General features: G+C 42.9%; 1 protein-coding gene across 3 annotated transcripts in view; it reads left to right on the top strand.

Moving 5' to 3' along the window:
• The window catches only part of LOC126356321 (complexin), a 653706-nt gene that overhangs the window by 25963 nt on the left and 609918 nt on the right, over positions 1–17825 (top strand). For 2 of the 3 annotated variants that reach the window (XM_050007293.1, XM_050007292.1), the window contains exon 1: positions 8593–8647. The exons of the other annotated variant lie outside the window; for it this stretch is intronic. In XM_050007293.1, the coding sequence (XP_049863250.1) occupies positions 8632–8647 (16 nt within the window). In that variant the 5' untranslated portion in view covers positions 8593–8631. Of the gene's footprint in view, positions 1–8592; positions 8648–17825 lie in introns of those variants that run through there. 3 annotated transcript variants of the gene reach the window in all.

The following is a 17825-nucleotide window of genomic DNA, read 5'->3' as shown; positions in this document are numbered from 1 at the left end:
CACACGTTACGAGCATAATGAACTTCAACTTACATATTCCGACATCTAAATTGCTGTATTACTCATTAAAATACACATAGCGCATTTATAGGTACTACTTAAATAAATTATAGGTTAATAGAAGACAGTAGTTTGATCTTTTATAAACTCATCTAAGTACATAAAAATAGGTTATCAGTTACTAGACCTTAAATAAAGTAGAATGTTTCAGAAGTACTACAGAAGTGAAACAATCAACCCTCCTATTTAAAGCCGCCATAAACGACCAAACATTTTGTCAAACTTAACTGTGCTTGTCAAATATTTGACCGTATACAGTGCTGCTCGACGTGTTTGTCAAGCACAGATCGTGTTTGGCGTGTTTGCGAGAAATTTTGATTGACAGAAAGTTTGACAAGATGGTTGAATTCGTTTGTGTCCACGTTGGGCCTCGTATGTTTAGGGAAAAATTGTCTTATCACACTTTATCTCACTGTATCGTGAATTCCTACAACTATGGAAGCTACGGTCAAGTATAAAAACAAAATACCACTGACTATTACCAAAATTTAGAGGTATCACAGCTTTCCAGCCATATATTAGGCATAAAGAGGTTATGAAGAAATCGAAGTTCTCCGGTTCTTTCACGTACGATGTGAGCTATATGTTCTCACACAATGGTATTTTAGTGAACTGTCATTAGAGGACCAAGCAGAAGAGAATAAATTTTTCTCATATTTCTTTTTCAGTTTGAAGGTGAAGTACGCCAAACAAGTTATTAAACTTTCACTTCCCATCCGCAGAAAGTTGATATAATCATCAAATTCTGACTGTAACATTTCCATCAACAGGTTTTCAGTTGTATAATTCTCTCTCATTTTAAACCATTCCCTAGACCAGCGTCTTGTTTACTTCTTCTTTGAACACAGTGGCAGAGTCAATGTCAGAGATGCTTTATCTGCATTTGTAGCAATTCCCACTAGTGCCAAAATTCTGCATACACGAGAAGCGACTGCTTCAAAAGTAAGATTACAATGACAGGCCTTCCCGGTACGTATACGAGGTTATTTGACACATCCGTAGCTACATAAAAGCAAACTTGACAGGAAAGTTTGCTATTTTAGGTGGGCACTATCAAGTTTTAAAAAGTTTCATTCTCAGGAAGTTCTTGTATTCATCAGGTTCTGAGAGTAATATTTCCTTCAGCAGATTTTTCATGGGCGAATCTCATTTTAAGCCTTTCCGTGGACTAGAGACCTGTTTCTTCATCTTCTTCTTTAAAAGTACCGAAGTTAGTTCCAGGACTTCTCTGTCTGCATTTGTGGCCGTTATCACTACTGTCAAAACGCACGCGGACACGAACAACGTCTGCTCCACAGTGAGATTAAACTGACTAACGTTGTTTGAACGTGTACGGACTTGCTTGGCTAGATCAGAACGATTTGGTCAAGCACATTTGATCGTTTACAGGGGCCTTAAGATCTAGTTGCTGACACACCAGTAGCTAACACCCCTCCCAGTAGCTGACACACGCAGCAGTTTCCCTTTCGCCCAGTTGCTGATACCCACTGCAGATACGGTATTTCGTCTCTCTGTAACGTTTTAACAAAAGAGGATCTGATACCAGAAGCGTAGACTAATGGATGTGTAATACTATATATAAAAAAAGAAGAAAATAGTAGATTATAGAAGTGGAAAGAAAGTACCGAAAATTGAATTGGTGTCTTAAAATATTAAAAGGGAGAAATTTTGAAATATAAAGCTGCAAGGTCTTAAGGAGAACGTAGAAAAAATAAAAATTTATAAAAAGAATTTCTTAAAAGACTAAAAGTGCAGTCCTAGAACAACGGATGTGTAGGACATCAAGATTATAAAATTACGGTATAATAATGTAGTGGAACTAGAACTGCATGAAATGCCATTAAATACTAAAAAAACTGGATTTCCCATAGCAAGCCTTTCTGGCATTATGGCTGAGACTGTCCTTAGAAAATCAATTTTTCACTAAAAACCCTGCAGTGGCCAGCGAAGTTCTCCACTGTTACCGCTACGGAGATGATGCTATTTTCTTACTTAGAGGAGATCAAAGGAATGTTAATGAGATAGCGGAGAGATTTAGTGCTTTCCACCCAAAAATTGGGTTTACACTCGAGCACGAAAATTAAAGAGCCAATCTCGACATTACGGCTACAAGAGGGAAGTTAATACTGTTTTAGCGTGTACAGATTACCGACCTGTGCAGACATTATTACTGACTAAGTAGTGGCTCCCTGGAAGAATCAAGACAGCAAGTCTTAGATCCATAATTATCAGGTTATTAAAACTGTCATTAATCGAGCATGAGAGCAATAAATAAATAGCCTGTTGCAGTGAACGTCCATTGGTCTACGCCTCTGGTATTTTAACAGAACGGTTTTTACATAACTGACTTTTTCAATTTCTGTACCAGACCTTCTCTTGTTAAGCACGTAGCAGCCCTCCAATTATCCCTCCCTCCCCCTCCTTTGCCTGCTTTACCTGCTCTCAAACCCGCTCGGTCCATTTTATAACTTTACTATTTTATGCCGTTTACATTTTACACAGCCATTGTTGTTCACTACTGGTGTATAAATATAGCTTATGTAATTTAAGCAAGACTCCCCTTGTGAACTCGTGATATCCCCATCATCTCTTCCCTGCTTCCTTCCACTCCCCAAATCACTCTCACTCCATTTCCTCTTAACCCTCGCCCCTCTTCTCCCCTACCTCCAACTTACATTTAAATCAATGACCGCAGCTGCAAAACATAGTACTCTCATGAGTGGTTCTGAGTAGGCAAGACGGATTGCTGACGCAGGTGCTTATATAAATTCTACATTTGTATAGTAAAATTATAAAATGAAGCGAGGGGGATTAAGAGCAAGGGAAGAAGGAAAGAGGGATGGGGGGGAAATTTCTACGGGCTTAAAGAGAGACAGTTCAAATGGCTCAAATGGCTCTGAGCACTATGGGACTTAACATCTTAGGTCATCAGTCCTCTAGAACTTAGAACTACTTAAACCTAAACAACCTAAGGACATCACACACATCCATGCCCGAGGTGGGATCCGAACCTGCGACCGTAGCAGTCCCACGGTTCCGGACTGCAGCGCCTAGAACCGCATGTCCACCGCGGCCGGCAGAGAGACAGTCCTATACTAAAATTGCATAAAGAAATTATTAGACGATAATTATTGGACGATGCATATTTTACATATTTAGGTACAATAAATAGTAATTATCTTAAGTATCAATACAACTGCTGAATCTCACGAGTATATCATCTAAATTGAAATACAAATTACAGCAGCTTTTGGTGGTTTCGTGATGTCAATATATAAGTATATTGAAGCTGTGCAGAAGTGTTTATAGAAAACATACACTGCTTCAACTCTGTGCAAGACTGCTGCAATTTTAATAAATGGATAATGGTGGCATGCCTTTCTTTCAGCACCCCGTGACCTGACATTTTCAGTGGATGAGAGAACATGGTGGCGAGGCTAACAGTCAAATGCTCTCTGTATACATGTAGGTCAGAACAGCGCAGGTATCGAGTGATTATGCGTTATCTTGCTTGTAGGTAACGTCAAGGAGATCTCCAAGGGAAAGCACAATTATTGGTTTTATAACGTCATAAGTGTAATGCCTGTCGTCCAAGTTACCGGCTCTACGAAGTGGAGCTGATCGTGTTGTGTACCGAATGACAGCCCATGAAATACAGCAAAATGAAAAGCATGTGTGACTATGAAGGAAGTAAATTGTCAATTTTCGTTCTTCTTCGAACCTCCATACACGAATACGTCCGTCATGATTCTGTATGCGGAACCAGGGCTCATCTGAAAAGATGAGGTAGTGCTTTTCCTGCTCCCAGTGTTGTGCGCAAAAGGGTTTACGCGCCTCTCTCAGCTTCTGTGTCGAAGGAACCAGCAGCAGTGATCACCATGGTGCTTCAGCTGCATACGTTGTCTCACTTTCTGTGTCAATACTTGTTTTACTGTAAACAAGCCTATATCCTTTTTCTTAGTATGCGGCATGACTCTACGAACCTGTATGCCCCGCGGGATTAACCGAGCGGTCTCAGGCGCTGCAGTGATGAACTTTGCGGCTGGTCCCGGCGGAGGTTCGAGTCCTCCCTCGGTCATGGGTGTGTGTGTGTTTGTCCTTAGGATAATTTAGGTTGAGTAGTGTGTAAGCTTAGGGACTGATGACCTTAGCAGTTAAGTCACATAAGATTTCACACACATTTGCACATTTTTGAATCTGCATGACTGAGTGAACAATATGTCTGTCTTCTCGGGCGCTCTTCTCCAGGGTCAGCTTTGAGTGTGCCCCTCCTGAAACCATCGATTCCACCTTCACTTTGTAGTCGTGTATTCCGTCCAATGCGACCAGTAATCGCGCACTCCACGGACTCCTCACAAATGAACAACATTCGCATGCCATTTGTGAATGAGAAAACTGCAGCGTAATCTTTCCTTATACACAAGTTGTATACGGAGTAACGTCTACTTACTTTGTGTGATTGCCTTGAAATTCTGATCATCTGCATACTTACAGACAGCATCAATTTTATTGCATGTAACCTTCACGGCGTTGCAACTTTAATGCCCAGTAGCGTAATTCATTGAGGCAGGAATTTGTTCAGTTAAACCTATACGCAGTCAGATCGAACTTCAATTTCTGGGTGGTTATAATTAAAGAGCAGCTACTCGCGGAGGTCCGATGTGGGTTGTAATTATCGTACAGCAGCGTAACTTTGTATATATGCCAATGCGTTAATGCGGAGCAGATTTACGCTCGAAAATGATTAGTTCCAAATTGACCACCAGGTGCAAATATAACGCTGTAGACTGCTTTATGACGGTATGACATCCACGCTGTCATTTGACGAGCCATAACGTGCGTGGACTGTATGACTATCGAAAAAGAGAGACCGCGCTCTGCCAGTGAAACTGTTATGTGAATGGCAGCGGGTATAGTGCTGTATTGTATCTCTGACTGAAAGATTTAAAGAAGATGATAATGAAGTTATAAAATATGGTTCCCTTGATGCCGTACCTGGAAGAAGGTACTCTATTCCGGTGCAAGCTATTGGAGAGGTTGCTGTTGCTGTAACTGACCATGCTGCACATGCCTTGGGGGGAGCTAGGGCTGATTCAGTGTCAAGAATTGTCCATCCCATGGTCATCAGTACGGGAAAGTCTTGCGGCCTACTTTTCACTAGTACCTGTTCACGTTCCAAGTGGTGCAGCAACTGAAACCTCACGATACGCAGCAACGTTCTGACGTTGCTCTTCGATTTGCGGCACAGATCGAAGTTGATGACATGTGGTCTGGCAATATTCTATGGAGTGACAAGGCACATTTTACGCTACATGGTGCAGTGCCTACGCTGAACTGCCGAATTGGGGCATTGTTCAACTGCTTGCTGTGCACGAAGACCCATTGCACTCGCCGTATGTGACTGTGTCGTGTCGATTTACAAGCGTCTCTATTCTCGGTCCGTTCTTCTTGGAAGAGAATAAACCCAGATGACCTGTCAGGTGTGCCGTGACGCACATTATCGAGACCTCCTTATACAGCATGTGATTCCTGGAAGACAAAAACTGTGTGGAAACCACTGTTTTCATTCAAGATGGGGCAACAACTCACGTCGCTCACCCATTGAAAGATCTGGTTAATGCAGACTTATAGGAACATGTTATCTACAGGGGTTTTCGAGATGCATGGCCTGCAAGATCAAATAATACGACTCCATGCCAGTTTTGGTTCTGGGGATATATAAAAGGACTTGTTTACTCGGGACATGTTCGATGTCTATCTGATGTGAAGGGACATGTTGCTCAGATTCCACCGGAACGGCTGCGAGCAACTGTTTAACACGTCGTTTTACGGATGCAGCATCTCGTCGGCGTTTCCGGTCGTCATATTGAATAAATTGTGGAAACGGCTATTAATAATGAATTCAACATTATGCCTTTCTCACTTGTTTGACTTTTTCTGCCCACGTCCCGTTCCTAATTCACAAACAATTGGAAACACTTCTATAAGTCTCTCTTGCATTCTCAGCGACATACTTGCACCTGGTGACCAAAATTGGAACTATTTTTTTCCCAGTGAAAATCGGCTCCACAATAACGCATTAGATTATCTACCAAGTTTCGATGGCATGCGATTATTATAGCCCACATTGGACAATTGTGAGAAATTGTACTTTAATTATAAATACCCATTATTACCACAGTCTGTTGGAGCGACAGTAGCGCCCTAGTGGAGATAAAAGCAACCTTTTCTTAACTTCGTGTGTGTTGTCAGTAATGTTTGTTTTTATTTCTTTACCTACGTAATTCATGAAACAATTATTATATTACGATGTATGAAGCGTTAGTGAAATACCAACAAACATCAGTGACACATAGATGTAGCTCAACAATAAATCAACGGAGTCTTTCTTTAAGAAACAAGATACAATTGCTTTTTCTCTGAATGTCTTCCTCCACTTGGTTTCTACAAAATTTCTGAGCTTCTCTGTCCTGAATATGATTGGCAATTTCCTTGTCACGTAACAATTTTGCACGGAATCTGTTTCTCAAATTCTTAAAATTCGACCCTTTTTCCATCACATGAACACTTATATTCAATGTTATTCGAGTCCCGGTCCTTCACATACACTACTGGCCATTAAAATTGCTACACCACGAAGAAGACGTGCTACAGACGCGAAATTTACCAGACAGGAAGAAGATGCTGTGACATGCAAACATTAGCTTTTCAGAGCATTCACACAAGGTTGGCGCCGGTGGCGACACCAACGTGCTGACATGAGGAAAGTTTCCAACCGATTTCTCATACACAAACAGCAGTCGATCGGCGTTGCCTGGTGAAACGTTGTTTGAATGACTCGTGTAAGCAGGCGAAATGCGTACCATCACGTTACCGACTTTGATAAAGGTCGGATTGTAGCCTATCGCGATTGCGGTTTATCGTATCGCGACATTGCTGCTCGCGTTGGTCGGGATCCAATTACTGTTAGCAGAATATGGAATCGATGGGTTCAGGAGGGTAATACGGAACGCCGTTCTGGATCCCAACGGCCTCGTATCACTAGCAGTCGAGATGGCAGGCATCTTATCCGCATGGCTGTAACGGATCGTGCTGCCACGTCTCGATCCCTGAGTAAACAGATGGGGACGTTTGCAAGGCAACAACCATCTGCAGGAACAGTTCGACGACGTTTGCAGCAGCATGGACTATCAGCTCGGAGACCATGGCTGCGGTTACCCTTGGCGCTGCATCTCAGACAGGAGCGCCTGCGATGGTGTACTCAACGACGAAGCTGGATGCACGAATGGCAAAACGTCATTTTTTCGGATGAGTCAAGGTTCTGTTTACAGTATCGTGATGGTCGCATCCGTGTTTGGCGACGTTGGAAGCGTGTATTCGTCATCGCCATAGTGGCGTATCACCCGGCGTAATGGTACGGGGTGCCAGTGGTTACACGTCTCACGTCTCGGTCACCTCTTGTTCACACTGACGGCACTTTGAACAGTGGACGTTACATTTCAGATGTGTTACGACCAGTGGCTCTACCCTCTATTCGATCCCTGCGAAACCCTATATTTCAGCAGGATATTGCACGACCGCATGTTGCAGGTCCTGTACGGGCCTTTCTAGTTAGAGAAAATGTTCGACTACTGCCCTGGTCAGCACATCCTCCTGATCTCTCACGAATTTAAAACGTCTAGTGAATAGTCGCCGAGCAACTCGCTTCTCACAATACGCCAGTAACTACTCTTGATGAACTGTGGTATCGTGTAGATGCTGCATGGGCAACTTTACGTGTACACGCCATCCAAGCTCTGTTTGCCTCAATGCCCAGGCGTATCAAGGCTGTTATTACGGCCAGAGGTGGTTGTTCTGGGTAATGATTTCTCAGGATCTATGCACCCAAATTGCGTGAAAATGTAATCATATGTCAGTTCTAGTATAATATATTTGTCCAATGAATACACGTTTAACATCTGCATTTCTTCTTGGCGTAGCAATTTTAATGGCCAGTAATGTAGTTTTGATCTGCCAGGGAGTTTCAAACCAGCACACACTTCGGTGCAGAGTGGAAACTAATTCTCGCCCCTTAGGATACTTAGGAATTTTTTGTTATTCCTGTAGTATATTGCACTACAACGCTGCTTTTGTGTAAACCAAGTCACATATCAATATAAAAGATTATCTTAACGTTCATTAGAAATCGAATTCTACAGTGTAGCTTACTGGCAACTTGGTGCGCTGCAGTAACAGTGTACAACAAAAATGAGCAGGAGTGTCATGACAGTATGATTTAGTCTGTGGTATTACCCACTGCCCTCAATTTCTTACGACACGTATGCGAGCTTCAGTAAGCTGAGGAACTTGTGTAAGCGCCTGCCCCGTTCCTAGTGCCACTGTATGTAATAGTGTAGCGCGGAAAACTGCTGGTAGCTGGGGGACACATCGGTAATTCGCGCACGGCGAACCGGCCTTGACGCGCTCGGGCCGGCGCGGCGGCTTCCTTGGAGCGCCGTGGGGCTTCGGCAGCCCACCAGGCGCCTCCGCTAACAGCACAGTTTTCCTAGGCCGTCGAGGGGGACAGGCGCCATGGCTGCGCTAGCCGGTAAGCACGCGCCACTGCAAGCATCCACCTTCCTGCCCCGCAGCTACCTACATAATATGTACTAATCTGATCTCTGCACAATCCCTCACAGTCTTCAAGTAGGGTCATTGAGCAGATGCGCAAAACTATAGACCTATATCTCTGACGTGGATCCGTTGTAGAATTTTAGAACATGTGTTTTGCTCGCGTATCATTCTTTTCTGAAAACCCAGAATCTACTCTGTAGGAGTCAACATGGATTCCGGAAACAGCGGTCGTGTGAGACCCAACTCGCTTTATTTGTTCATGAGACCCAGAAAATATTAGATACCGGCTGCCAGGTAGATGCTATTTTCCTTGACTTCCGGAAGGCGTTCGATACAGTTCCGCACTGTCGCCTGACAAAGTTAGAGCCTACGGAATATCAGACCAGCTGTGTGGCTGGATTGAAGAGTTTTTAGCAAACAGAACACAGCATGTCGTTCTCAATGGAGAGACGTCTACAGACGTTAAAGTGACCTCTGGCATGCCACAGGGGAGTGTTATGGGACCATTGCTTTTCACAATACATATAAATAATCTAGTAGATAGTGTCGGAAGTTCCATCCGGCTTTTCGTGGATGATGCTGTAGTATACAGAAAAGTTGCAGCATTAGAAAATTGCAGCGAAATGCAGGAAGATCTGCAGCGGATAGGCACTTGGTGCAGGGAGTGGCAACTGACCCTTAACATAGACAAATGTAATGTATTGCGAATACATAGAAAGAAGGAGCCTTTATTGTATGATTATATGATAACGGAACAAACACTCGTAGCAGTTACTTCTGTAAAATATCTGGGAGGGTGCGTGCGGAACGATTTGAAGTAGAATGATCATATAAAATTAATTGTTGGTAAGGCGGGTACCAGGTTGAGATTCATTGGGAGAGTCCTTAGAAAATGTAGTCCATCAACAAAGGAGGTGGCTTACAAAACACTCGTTCGACCTATACTTGAGTATTGCTCATCAGTGTGGGTTCCATACCAGGTCGGTTGGGCGGAGGAGATAGAGAACATCCAAAGAAGGGCGGCGCGTTTCGTCACAGGGTTATTTGGTAAGCGTGATAGCGTTATGGAGATGCTTAGCAGACTCAAGTGGCAGACTCTGCAAGAGAGGCGCTCTGCATCGCGGCGTAGCTTGGTTCAAATGGCTCTGAGCACTATGGAACTCAACTGCTGTGGTCATCAGTCCCCTAGAACTTAGAAATAGTTAAACCTAACTAACCTAAGGATATCACACACATCCATGCCCGAGGCAGGATTCGAACCTGCGACCGTAGCAGCAGCGCGGCTCCGGACTGGTGGCGTTTCTATCCAGGTAATCTCCTAAATGACCCGGTCTCACGCATAAGTTGGTACACAGCAACAAAGGTCGTATGATACGGTATACGGCGATTAGGATATTGTTGTTGATAAACCCGCTGTGCAGCTCGTCCGTTGTGGTGCGCTAGGTAGTACGCACCAACCATATCAGTGTACTCCTTACAGGTGTATCGCTCCAGTAGTAAACAGACACAATGCACAGCAGACAATGGACAGCAGTTGCCTATACAAGTGAAGAGCGTAATATGTCGTGTAACAACTGAAGAACGTAATACGGCCTCTAACAACTGAAGAGCGTAATACGGCCTCCAGCGGTTTAAATAATCCTCATAGGAAAAAATGACATTAGGGAAAAATATTTGTTTTGATGTCCCCTACAACCTCCCAGAGTTTGTCGGTTTCAATACTTTTCACACTGTAGAGTGGCGCCGTGACCGGTAAGCATGGCGTCTTATGCTGAATGGGAGCACATTGTATGCTGCGACGAATCACAGTTCTGCACTACCCCGGATGAACACAGTCGGCGAATAGGGTGACGATCTGGAGAGAAAATCCATTCTTCCGATGTTCTGGAGAGACATATGGTATTATTCCTAGCATAATGGGGTGGGGAGCCATCGGATATGACTTCAGATCACGGATAGTAGTGATTTAGGAACTATGATGGCACAACGGAGCATCACGGACATTCTGTGTAGTCATGTATCAGCTCTCATGCGACAGTAAGTGTGGTGCTACTTTTCAATAGGACAATGCTCGTCCACACGTTGCACGCGTCTATGAATTTCTGTATGATATTAAGGTGTTCCTCTGGCCAGCAGGATTCCCTTGATTAATCCCCGATGGAACCTGTGAGTGAGCAGCTTGGACGTCAGCTCCATTCCAGTGGCAGCATTCAGGATATGAAGGACCAGTTACAGCAGTTGTAGAAGGATAGGACACTGCAGCTTTCTGACACCCTTCCCAACAGAATCGGCGCACCCAGGCCAGAGTAGAAGCAACGTAATACTGAAAAATGGGCTCATACTGCCAAGTTCATTGTAAATTTGTCTTGGTATTATAGTCAATGAAATAACACAACATGCCTTCTCAACCCGCGAAGTTTCATTTCGTTTACTTTTTCCCTTCTGGGTTTTTTTTCACTATTTTGTCAGGTAGTATACTTCGGTGTGATCTACGTTAATGAATAAAATACTTAGTGAGTTCACTTTTATGTTATTAGAGGGAGAACGGTGAAAGAGAATTGTCTTGGAAGGAAAGAAAAGATTTCTTCCAACAATCGCTGTTTGCTATATGAGATTGTTAATAAAAAGGTGACTTACATGGGCAACTGTTTCAAACTCTTCTATATCCTAAGCAGCATTACATGGACCTAATAAAGCTGAAGTGCAAGAGGAAGCTATCGAAATATGTCGTTCCAACGCTGTGTGTCGTCTTAAGGCCGGCGTACTACCCGACGTTGCTCATTTAACCACTTAGTCCAATTTGCCCTACCATAAGGGCACAAGAAAAGAGTTCTTGGCACATTCGGTTCCTTTATAAGGCTATAAACAGTTCTGATTGTTATCTATGTACAAACATGAAACTTCACGATATTGAGACTCTCACCATCACCGTGAAAAAGATATGAATGTGTTATTAATATTTCCGAGTATTTTCACGAGTCTTCCTTTCCCCAGAACTATCACCAACCCTTTGAATGCTGTGGGCGTCTTTCCCGAAATTGTATTTGTTTCCTGTTAGTAAGTTATACAGGGTGTTAAAAAACAGAATTGCTTATTTTTGGAAGGTGGTAACATGGAACATAACAAGAGAAAAAATGTCAGTAAATATGAGCTCTAAAATGTATACCTTAAGAGCTTGTTCGTCTCCACTACAGCAAAACATCTGTTCCACAGACAACGTGCTCATAGCTCTTAATATCTTCTCTTTACATATCATGTTTAATGAACATTTGTTCTTGTTTTGGTACATACTACCACCTCTCAAAACATGAGCTTGCCGCAAAATAGGCGTGTTTCACAGTAGCGAAGATGAGCGAGTCCTCACAGCTCTTAAGGTTTGCACTTTAGAACCGATATTTAATGGACAATTTTTATTTGTTTTGGTCCACACTGTCACCCCTAAAAATGTGGAATACTTTCTCATTAACAACCTGTATATCTACAAAAATGCCTGAAAATCCTGAAGTTGTTCTAGACCTATCCTAGAACAAATAACATTCAGTTTTTGGATTTTTCGTTATCTTCCGAAACCTTTTACTGAGAATGCCGAAACTGTTCCTTTGAAAGTGACACGGATGAATTCTCCATCATAGTCCGTTCTTGGCTTGTGGTCTACTGACTGTCCTTCCCTTCTTGTCGTCGCAGAACATGTGTAGGTCGCTGTCGCATTGCCAGTTATTACGGTCACGCAGATGTTTAAATCGGGCTTGGCGCAGTGGTAACACCGGTTCCCGTCTTATCACCGAAGTTAAGCGCCATCGGGCTGGGCTAGCACTTGGATGGGTGACCATCCGGACTGCCGAGGGCTGTTGGCAAGCGGGGTGCACTCAGCCCTTGTGAGGTAAACTGAACAGCTAGTTGATTGAGAAGTAGCGGCTCCGGTCTCGGAAACTGACATATAGCCGGGAGAGCGGTGTGCTGACCGCAGGCCCCTTCATTTCCACATCCAGTGACGCCTGTTGGCTGAGGATGACACGGCGGCCGGTTGGTACCTTTGGGCCTTCATGGCCTGTGCGGGAGAGACGTTTAAATATTGAGCCACTCTCTCACTGCTACAGAAACATATTAATGTTTTCCTTTCTAGCTAACAAATCTTCTTTCATTCGCCATTCCTACTACAAGATTACCATATTTGTCCTATTTCACACTTTAATATCCCAAACTACTTAAGCAATACGACACTCTCCAAACGTTAACCACACATAGCGCAATCTTTTGTAATGGGGATTATCGTGTATTTACTGGTATTTAAAGAACATTGCCATTCAAAATTTGATATGGAAATAATGTGTAAGTTGATCCGCATTTCCTTATAATCTTCTGGTGACAATATTTTCCAGTAGACTAAAGCACGGTGAAAAATCTATGAACCTTACTTGCACATTGTGATAAACTGTTAGTGCCTAGAGAGGGTATTAGCAATCATGTTACGCTTCATTGCGCCCCATGCGATGTTACTCTTATTTCGATTTTGGTTAACATTCGTCATTAATTTTAACCTACTGACTCTGTTAATCCTAAATTCATCGGAGAAATAACCTGTTTATGAAGATAACATTTCTACTTTCGTACTTTCGAGCATACCTGTTTGATGTGCTTAGTTTTTTAAAGGCTCTCTCTCTCTCTCTCTCTCTCTCTCTCTCTCTTTCTTTCTCGTTCTCAGTTGCGTGCCCATACACACACACACACTCACACACACACACACACACACACTATTTTACTAACGTCAACGAAGCGTTTCTAGGATTTTACTGATTTATATGTGGATGTAATCGATTTCATATGGATCCCAAAGAAAAAACCGTCGAAACGCATCGTGGATATTAATAAAAAGATGACTGAACACAGTTACCTGCTTCAGTTTGCAGTATATCATAAACAGTCCTACATGAACGTAAGACATTAAAGTGCAAGAGCACGCAATCGATAATGTGCCTTTCGGATGCAGCGTGTTATTTTAAGGCTGGCGTATTACCCTGCGTTGCCCGGTTTATCTTAACATAAGGACACAAGATAATGATTCCTGACACATTTTATTCGCTTTGTAAGGTTTCAGAGAGTTCTGATAGGAATTTTTAAATAAATGCAGATTTCGTGCCATTGAGACTATTAACATTCGTCCTGCCGACCATTAAAAGTATGAATTTGGTATATATTGCTTTCCTAAAGTAGTATTTGTTTTCATTTAGGCCTAAGGACCAGAACAAAACGAAACGCCGTCTATCAGCAAATTTTTCGGCGCGGACAGTTAGCTGCTGAGGAAAATATTTCTGTAATTAAAAAAGTTAGCCACCGGAAGATGGGCATAATAGCCTGAGCCCCGTAATGGCGTTAAAATCAAGCTATTTAAAAATATTTATGCCTGGTTGTGTTCTCCACCAACAAAGAATTATTTCAATATCTTCTAACTTAATTGTTTATTTCCTATTGCATTATCTTGCTTGCGTCCGCTAAGAATATAGAACAACATTTGCGCGAAGGCCAATATAGAGCTATTTTCGTTTGTCGCAACCGTTGATTGTAACTTCCTACATCCCAGTAATACGCTACGTGTCTTAAATAATTCGACAGGCTTCCAGTAATAGCAGGCAGTAAGAAACAAAATCGATCGATGACACTTCGGCATGGCAGCATGAGAATATCTCAATATTTCAATATGTGCGTGACTCTAATGAGCCACTGTGGGAATCTATATTCTACGGCCATACGAAAGGAGTGTAGGAGGGGGGGGGGGGGGATGGGAATATCCTTGGAGAACAAACTATGGGGAAATGGGTCGCGTCATTTTCTTAGCTACCATTCCGGCATTCCTCTCAAACGGTTTAGGAAAACCACGTAAAACAAAAAGCTAGATGCACAAACTGGATTTGGATCCTGTTCTTCCTGATTTATACCACAATATCTTAGCCAACTGGTCACATCAGACGGTATAGCGACACAGAAGTTTGGTACCATTTAGGCATAATACGTCATGCGGATCTACACGACGTAAATTTGTAATTCGGAAGCGAGTGTTCGGCAGAAAGTAGCTCGTACTCTGATGTAGACTAATATTTGGGAGACTTTCATTGGTCTGTGTTATTACGTTATGGGCATACTTAGTTGAGACAACCGCCAGTCACACGCACTCACACAGTCACACACACATACATACATGCACACGCACACACACAAACACACACACACTGGGTGTTTCTAAATCCATCCTCCAAGCGTCCAGGGGTGATAGATTACGTCATAGAGAACAACTTATGTTAGAGATAAAAATGTGCACTGATGCTTCCTTATGATGACTCTTGTGTTCTTTTAGTCTTTTATAATTAGTTACGCGCCTTAGAAGTGGTAGGGCATAGGCACTCTCCAGTGTTCGTGTGCAGTATTTTTAAATGGCTCTGAGCACTATGGGACTTAACATCTGTGGTCATCAGTCCCCTAGAAGTTAGAAGTACTTAAACCTAACTAACCTAAGGACATCACACACATCCATGCCCGACGCAGGATTCGAACCTGCGACAGTAGCGGTCTCGCGGTTCCAGACTGAAGCGCCGAGACCCACACGGCCACACCGGCCGGCGTGTGCAGTATGTGTCCCATAGAAAGCGGCCATGAGCTCTTTGTGGAACAGGATAGTCAAGCTTCTAAAATACCTTTCTCTCTTTAGAGACAATCATTCTGAACCTTTTTCTAGTTGAAAATCACTGTATCAATTTACAGGGCTAGGTAGTATGCAGAACACCTGCTTAGTAGACCTTGATACTTCAGTGAAATCCATTCGTCCCAGGGCCCGTGTTTACTAAAGGATCCTAAGCGACATCACGTACGTAAGCTAACATTTTGTCTCAAAGAAAAATTGTTTCTCGTGTCGTGACCTGTCACTCGTAGATGTTTAACGCAAAAACTTGGAAACATCCTGCATATAAAAACTAATTTTGGAAGATGCAAAAAAATTTAGCGTACTTAGACTCAGAAGATATTTAATCTAAAGCTTAGTTGAATATAAAGATTAGAGCTATCTATATCCTTTAGAGAAAACGAAATAAGTCAGAAATAAATTTCTTGTGCAATTATATTTCCAGAAATTTGGCTGCATAACTAACCTAGCTACATGGGTAGTACATTAGTACTTCTGGAACACGCGTTATCCGAAAGATATCTTTCGATCATCTAATCTTTGTAATTCCGGCAGAGATGGCAAATACTTGAAATAAAAGTTGAATGGATGTTATAAGATAGACGCCAATAAAAGTAAACTAGTTGTATTGGAACGTAGGCGAACTGAACTAAATGATTTCGTGACAATTAGATTAGGAAATGAGACGCTGAACGTAGGAGACGACTGTTTGGACAGTAAATGAACGGGTGATGGGCGAAGTAGAGAGAATATAAAATTGAGGCCGGCAGTAGACAGAAAAAAACATTGATGAAAAAGAAAAATTCACTAATAGGAAATATCAGGTTAAATTTTTGCAGCTGTTATAGGAAAGTATTATGTAGAGTGTAGTTTTTTTTTATCAAAGTATAAAGTAGAAGATGGATGGTAAAGACAAGAAGAGGCTATAAGCCTTTGTAATGTGCACAAAAATGCGGAAATTAAGTGGGTGGATCTGATGGACAACGCAGAAGTACGAATCTAGTTTCTTACGCTCTGCACAAAATGTTCATCTGAAAACAGTACACTCTTATAAACAAACCACTATGGCACATAAACGCTTCTAAATGTAAGAAAGATGCCAGAGTGGCATTCATTGGGAGACTTAAATAGAGGTATAGTCCACACATGAAGGGAATACCTTACAAAATCCTCATTTTACCGATGCTTGAGTATCGTTCACCGTCTGAGACCCGTACCAGATAAGACTGATGGAGGAAGTAGCGAACATCCGAAGAAGCTCAGGTAAAGGCGAAAGCATGCACATCCGTCTCCAGTGGCAGAAGTCATGCATCACGTGCCACACATTTTCTTCTAGAAGCAGTTGGTTTTGTTCGGGCTTCCTATACACCATATTCTCCACTATTTTTTGCCACAAACCTCTATTTTTTTAACATAAGCTTCGCTCAATGCGACCGCCTTACCCCACCTTACTGAGAAGGCCTGTATGCCTGCATGGTACCGCTCTACTGATCGATATTGGAACCAACGACTTGTTGCAGGAATAGCCTCTCCATCATCTATGTACCGCTTCCTCAGAGTGAATCCTTCATTGGGCCAAGCAGATGGAGCTCGGAAGGTGCGAGATCTGGACTATAGAACGGATGAGGAAGAACATTGCAATGAAGTTTTGTAAGCTCTTCTTGGGTGCGCAGATTTGTGTTAGGCCTTTCGCCGCCATGGAGAAAGAGAAGCCGGCCGGAGTGGCCGTGCGGTTCTAGACGCTACAGTCTGGAGCCGCGAGACTGCTACGGTCGCAGGTTCGAATCCTGTCTCGGGCATGGATGTGAATGTTGTCCTTAGGTTAGTTAGGTTTAAGGAGTTCTAAGTTCTAGGGGACTTATGACCTCAGCATTTGAGTCCCATAGTGCTCAGAGCCATTTGAACCATGTTTGAGAAAGAGAAGGTCGTTTTAAATTTTTGTGGTGACGAACACGCTGAAGTCATTTCTTCATCTGACGTTAGCACAATACACTTCAGAGTTGATCGTTGCGCCATGAGTCAGGACATCAAACAGAGTAACCACTTCAAAACCCCAAAAGAATGTCGCCATGACTTTACCAGCTGAGGATCTGACTCTGAACTCCTTGTTCGCAGGAGAGATGATGTGACACCACTCCATGGAGTGCTGATTTGTTTCCGGTTCGAAGTGACGAACCCATGTTTCATCGTCTGTGAAGATATTCGACAAAAATTGTCACTATCAGCATCGTAACGCGCAAGCAATTCCTCATAAACAGTCCTCCGTTGTTCTTTATGATCTTCTGTTAAGTAGCGAGGAACCCAATGGGCAGACAACTCCGACTACCCCAGCTGGCGCTACAGTCTGGAACCGCACGACCGCTACGGTCGCAGGTTTGAATCCTGCCTCGGCCATGGATGTATGTGATGTCCTTAGGTTAGTTAGGTTTAAGTAGATCTGAGTTCTAGGGGACTGATGACCTTAGCAGTTAAGTCCCATAGT

The sequence above is a fragment of the Schistocerca gregaria genome, chromosome 3, assembly GCF_023897955.1.
Source record: "Schistocerca gregaria isolate iqSchGreg1 chromosome 3, iqSchGreg1.2, whole genome shotgun sequence".
Lineage (NCBI taxonomy): Eukaryota > Metazoa > Arthropoda > Insecta > Orthoptera > Acrididae > Schistocerca > Schistocerca gregaria.
This window is presented reverse-complemented; position numbering and strand designations above follow the sequence as displayed.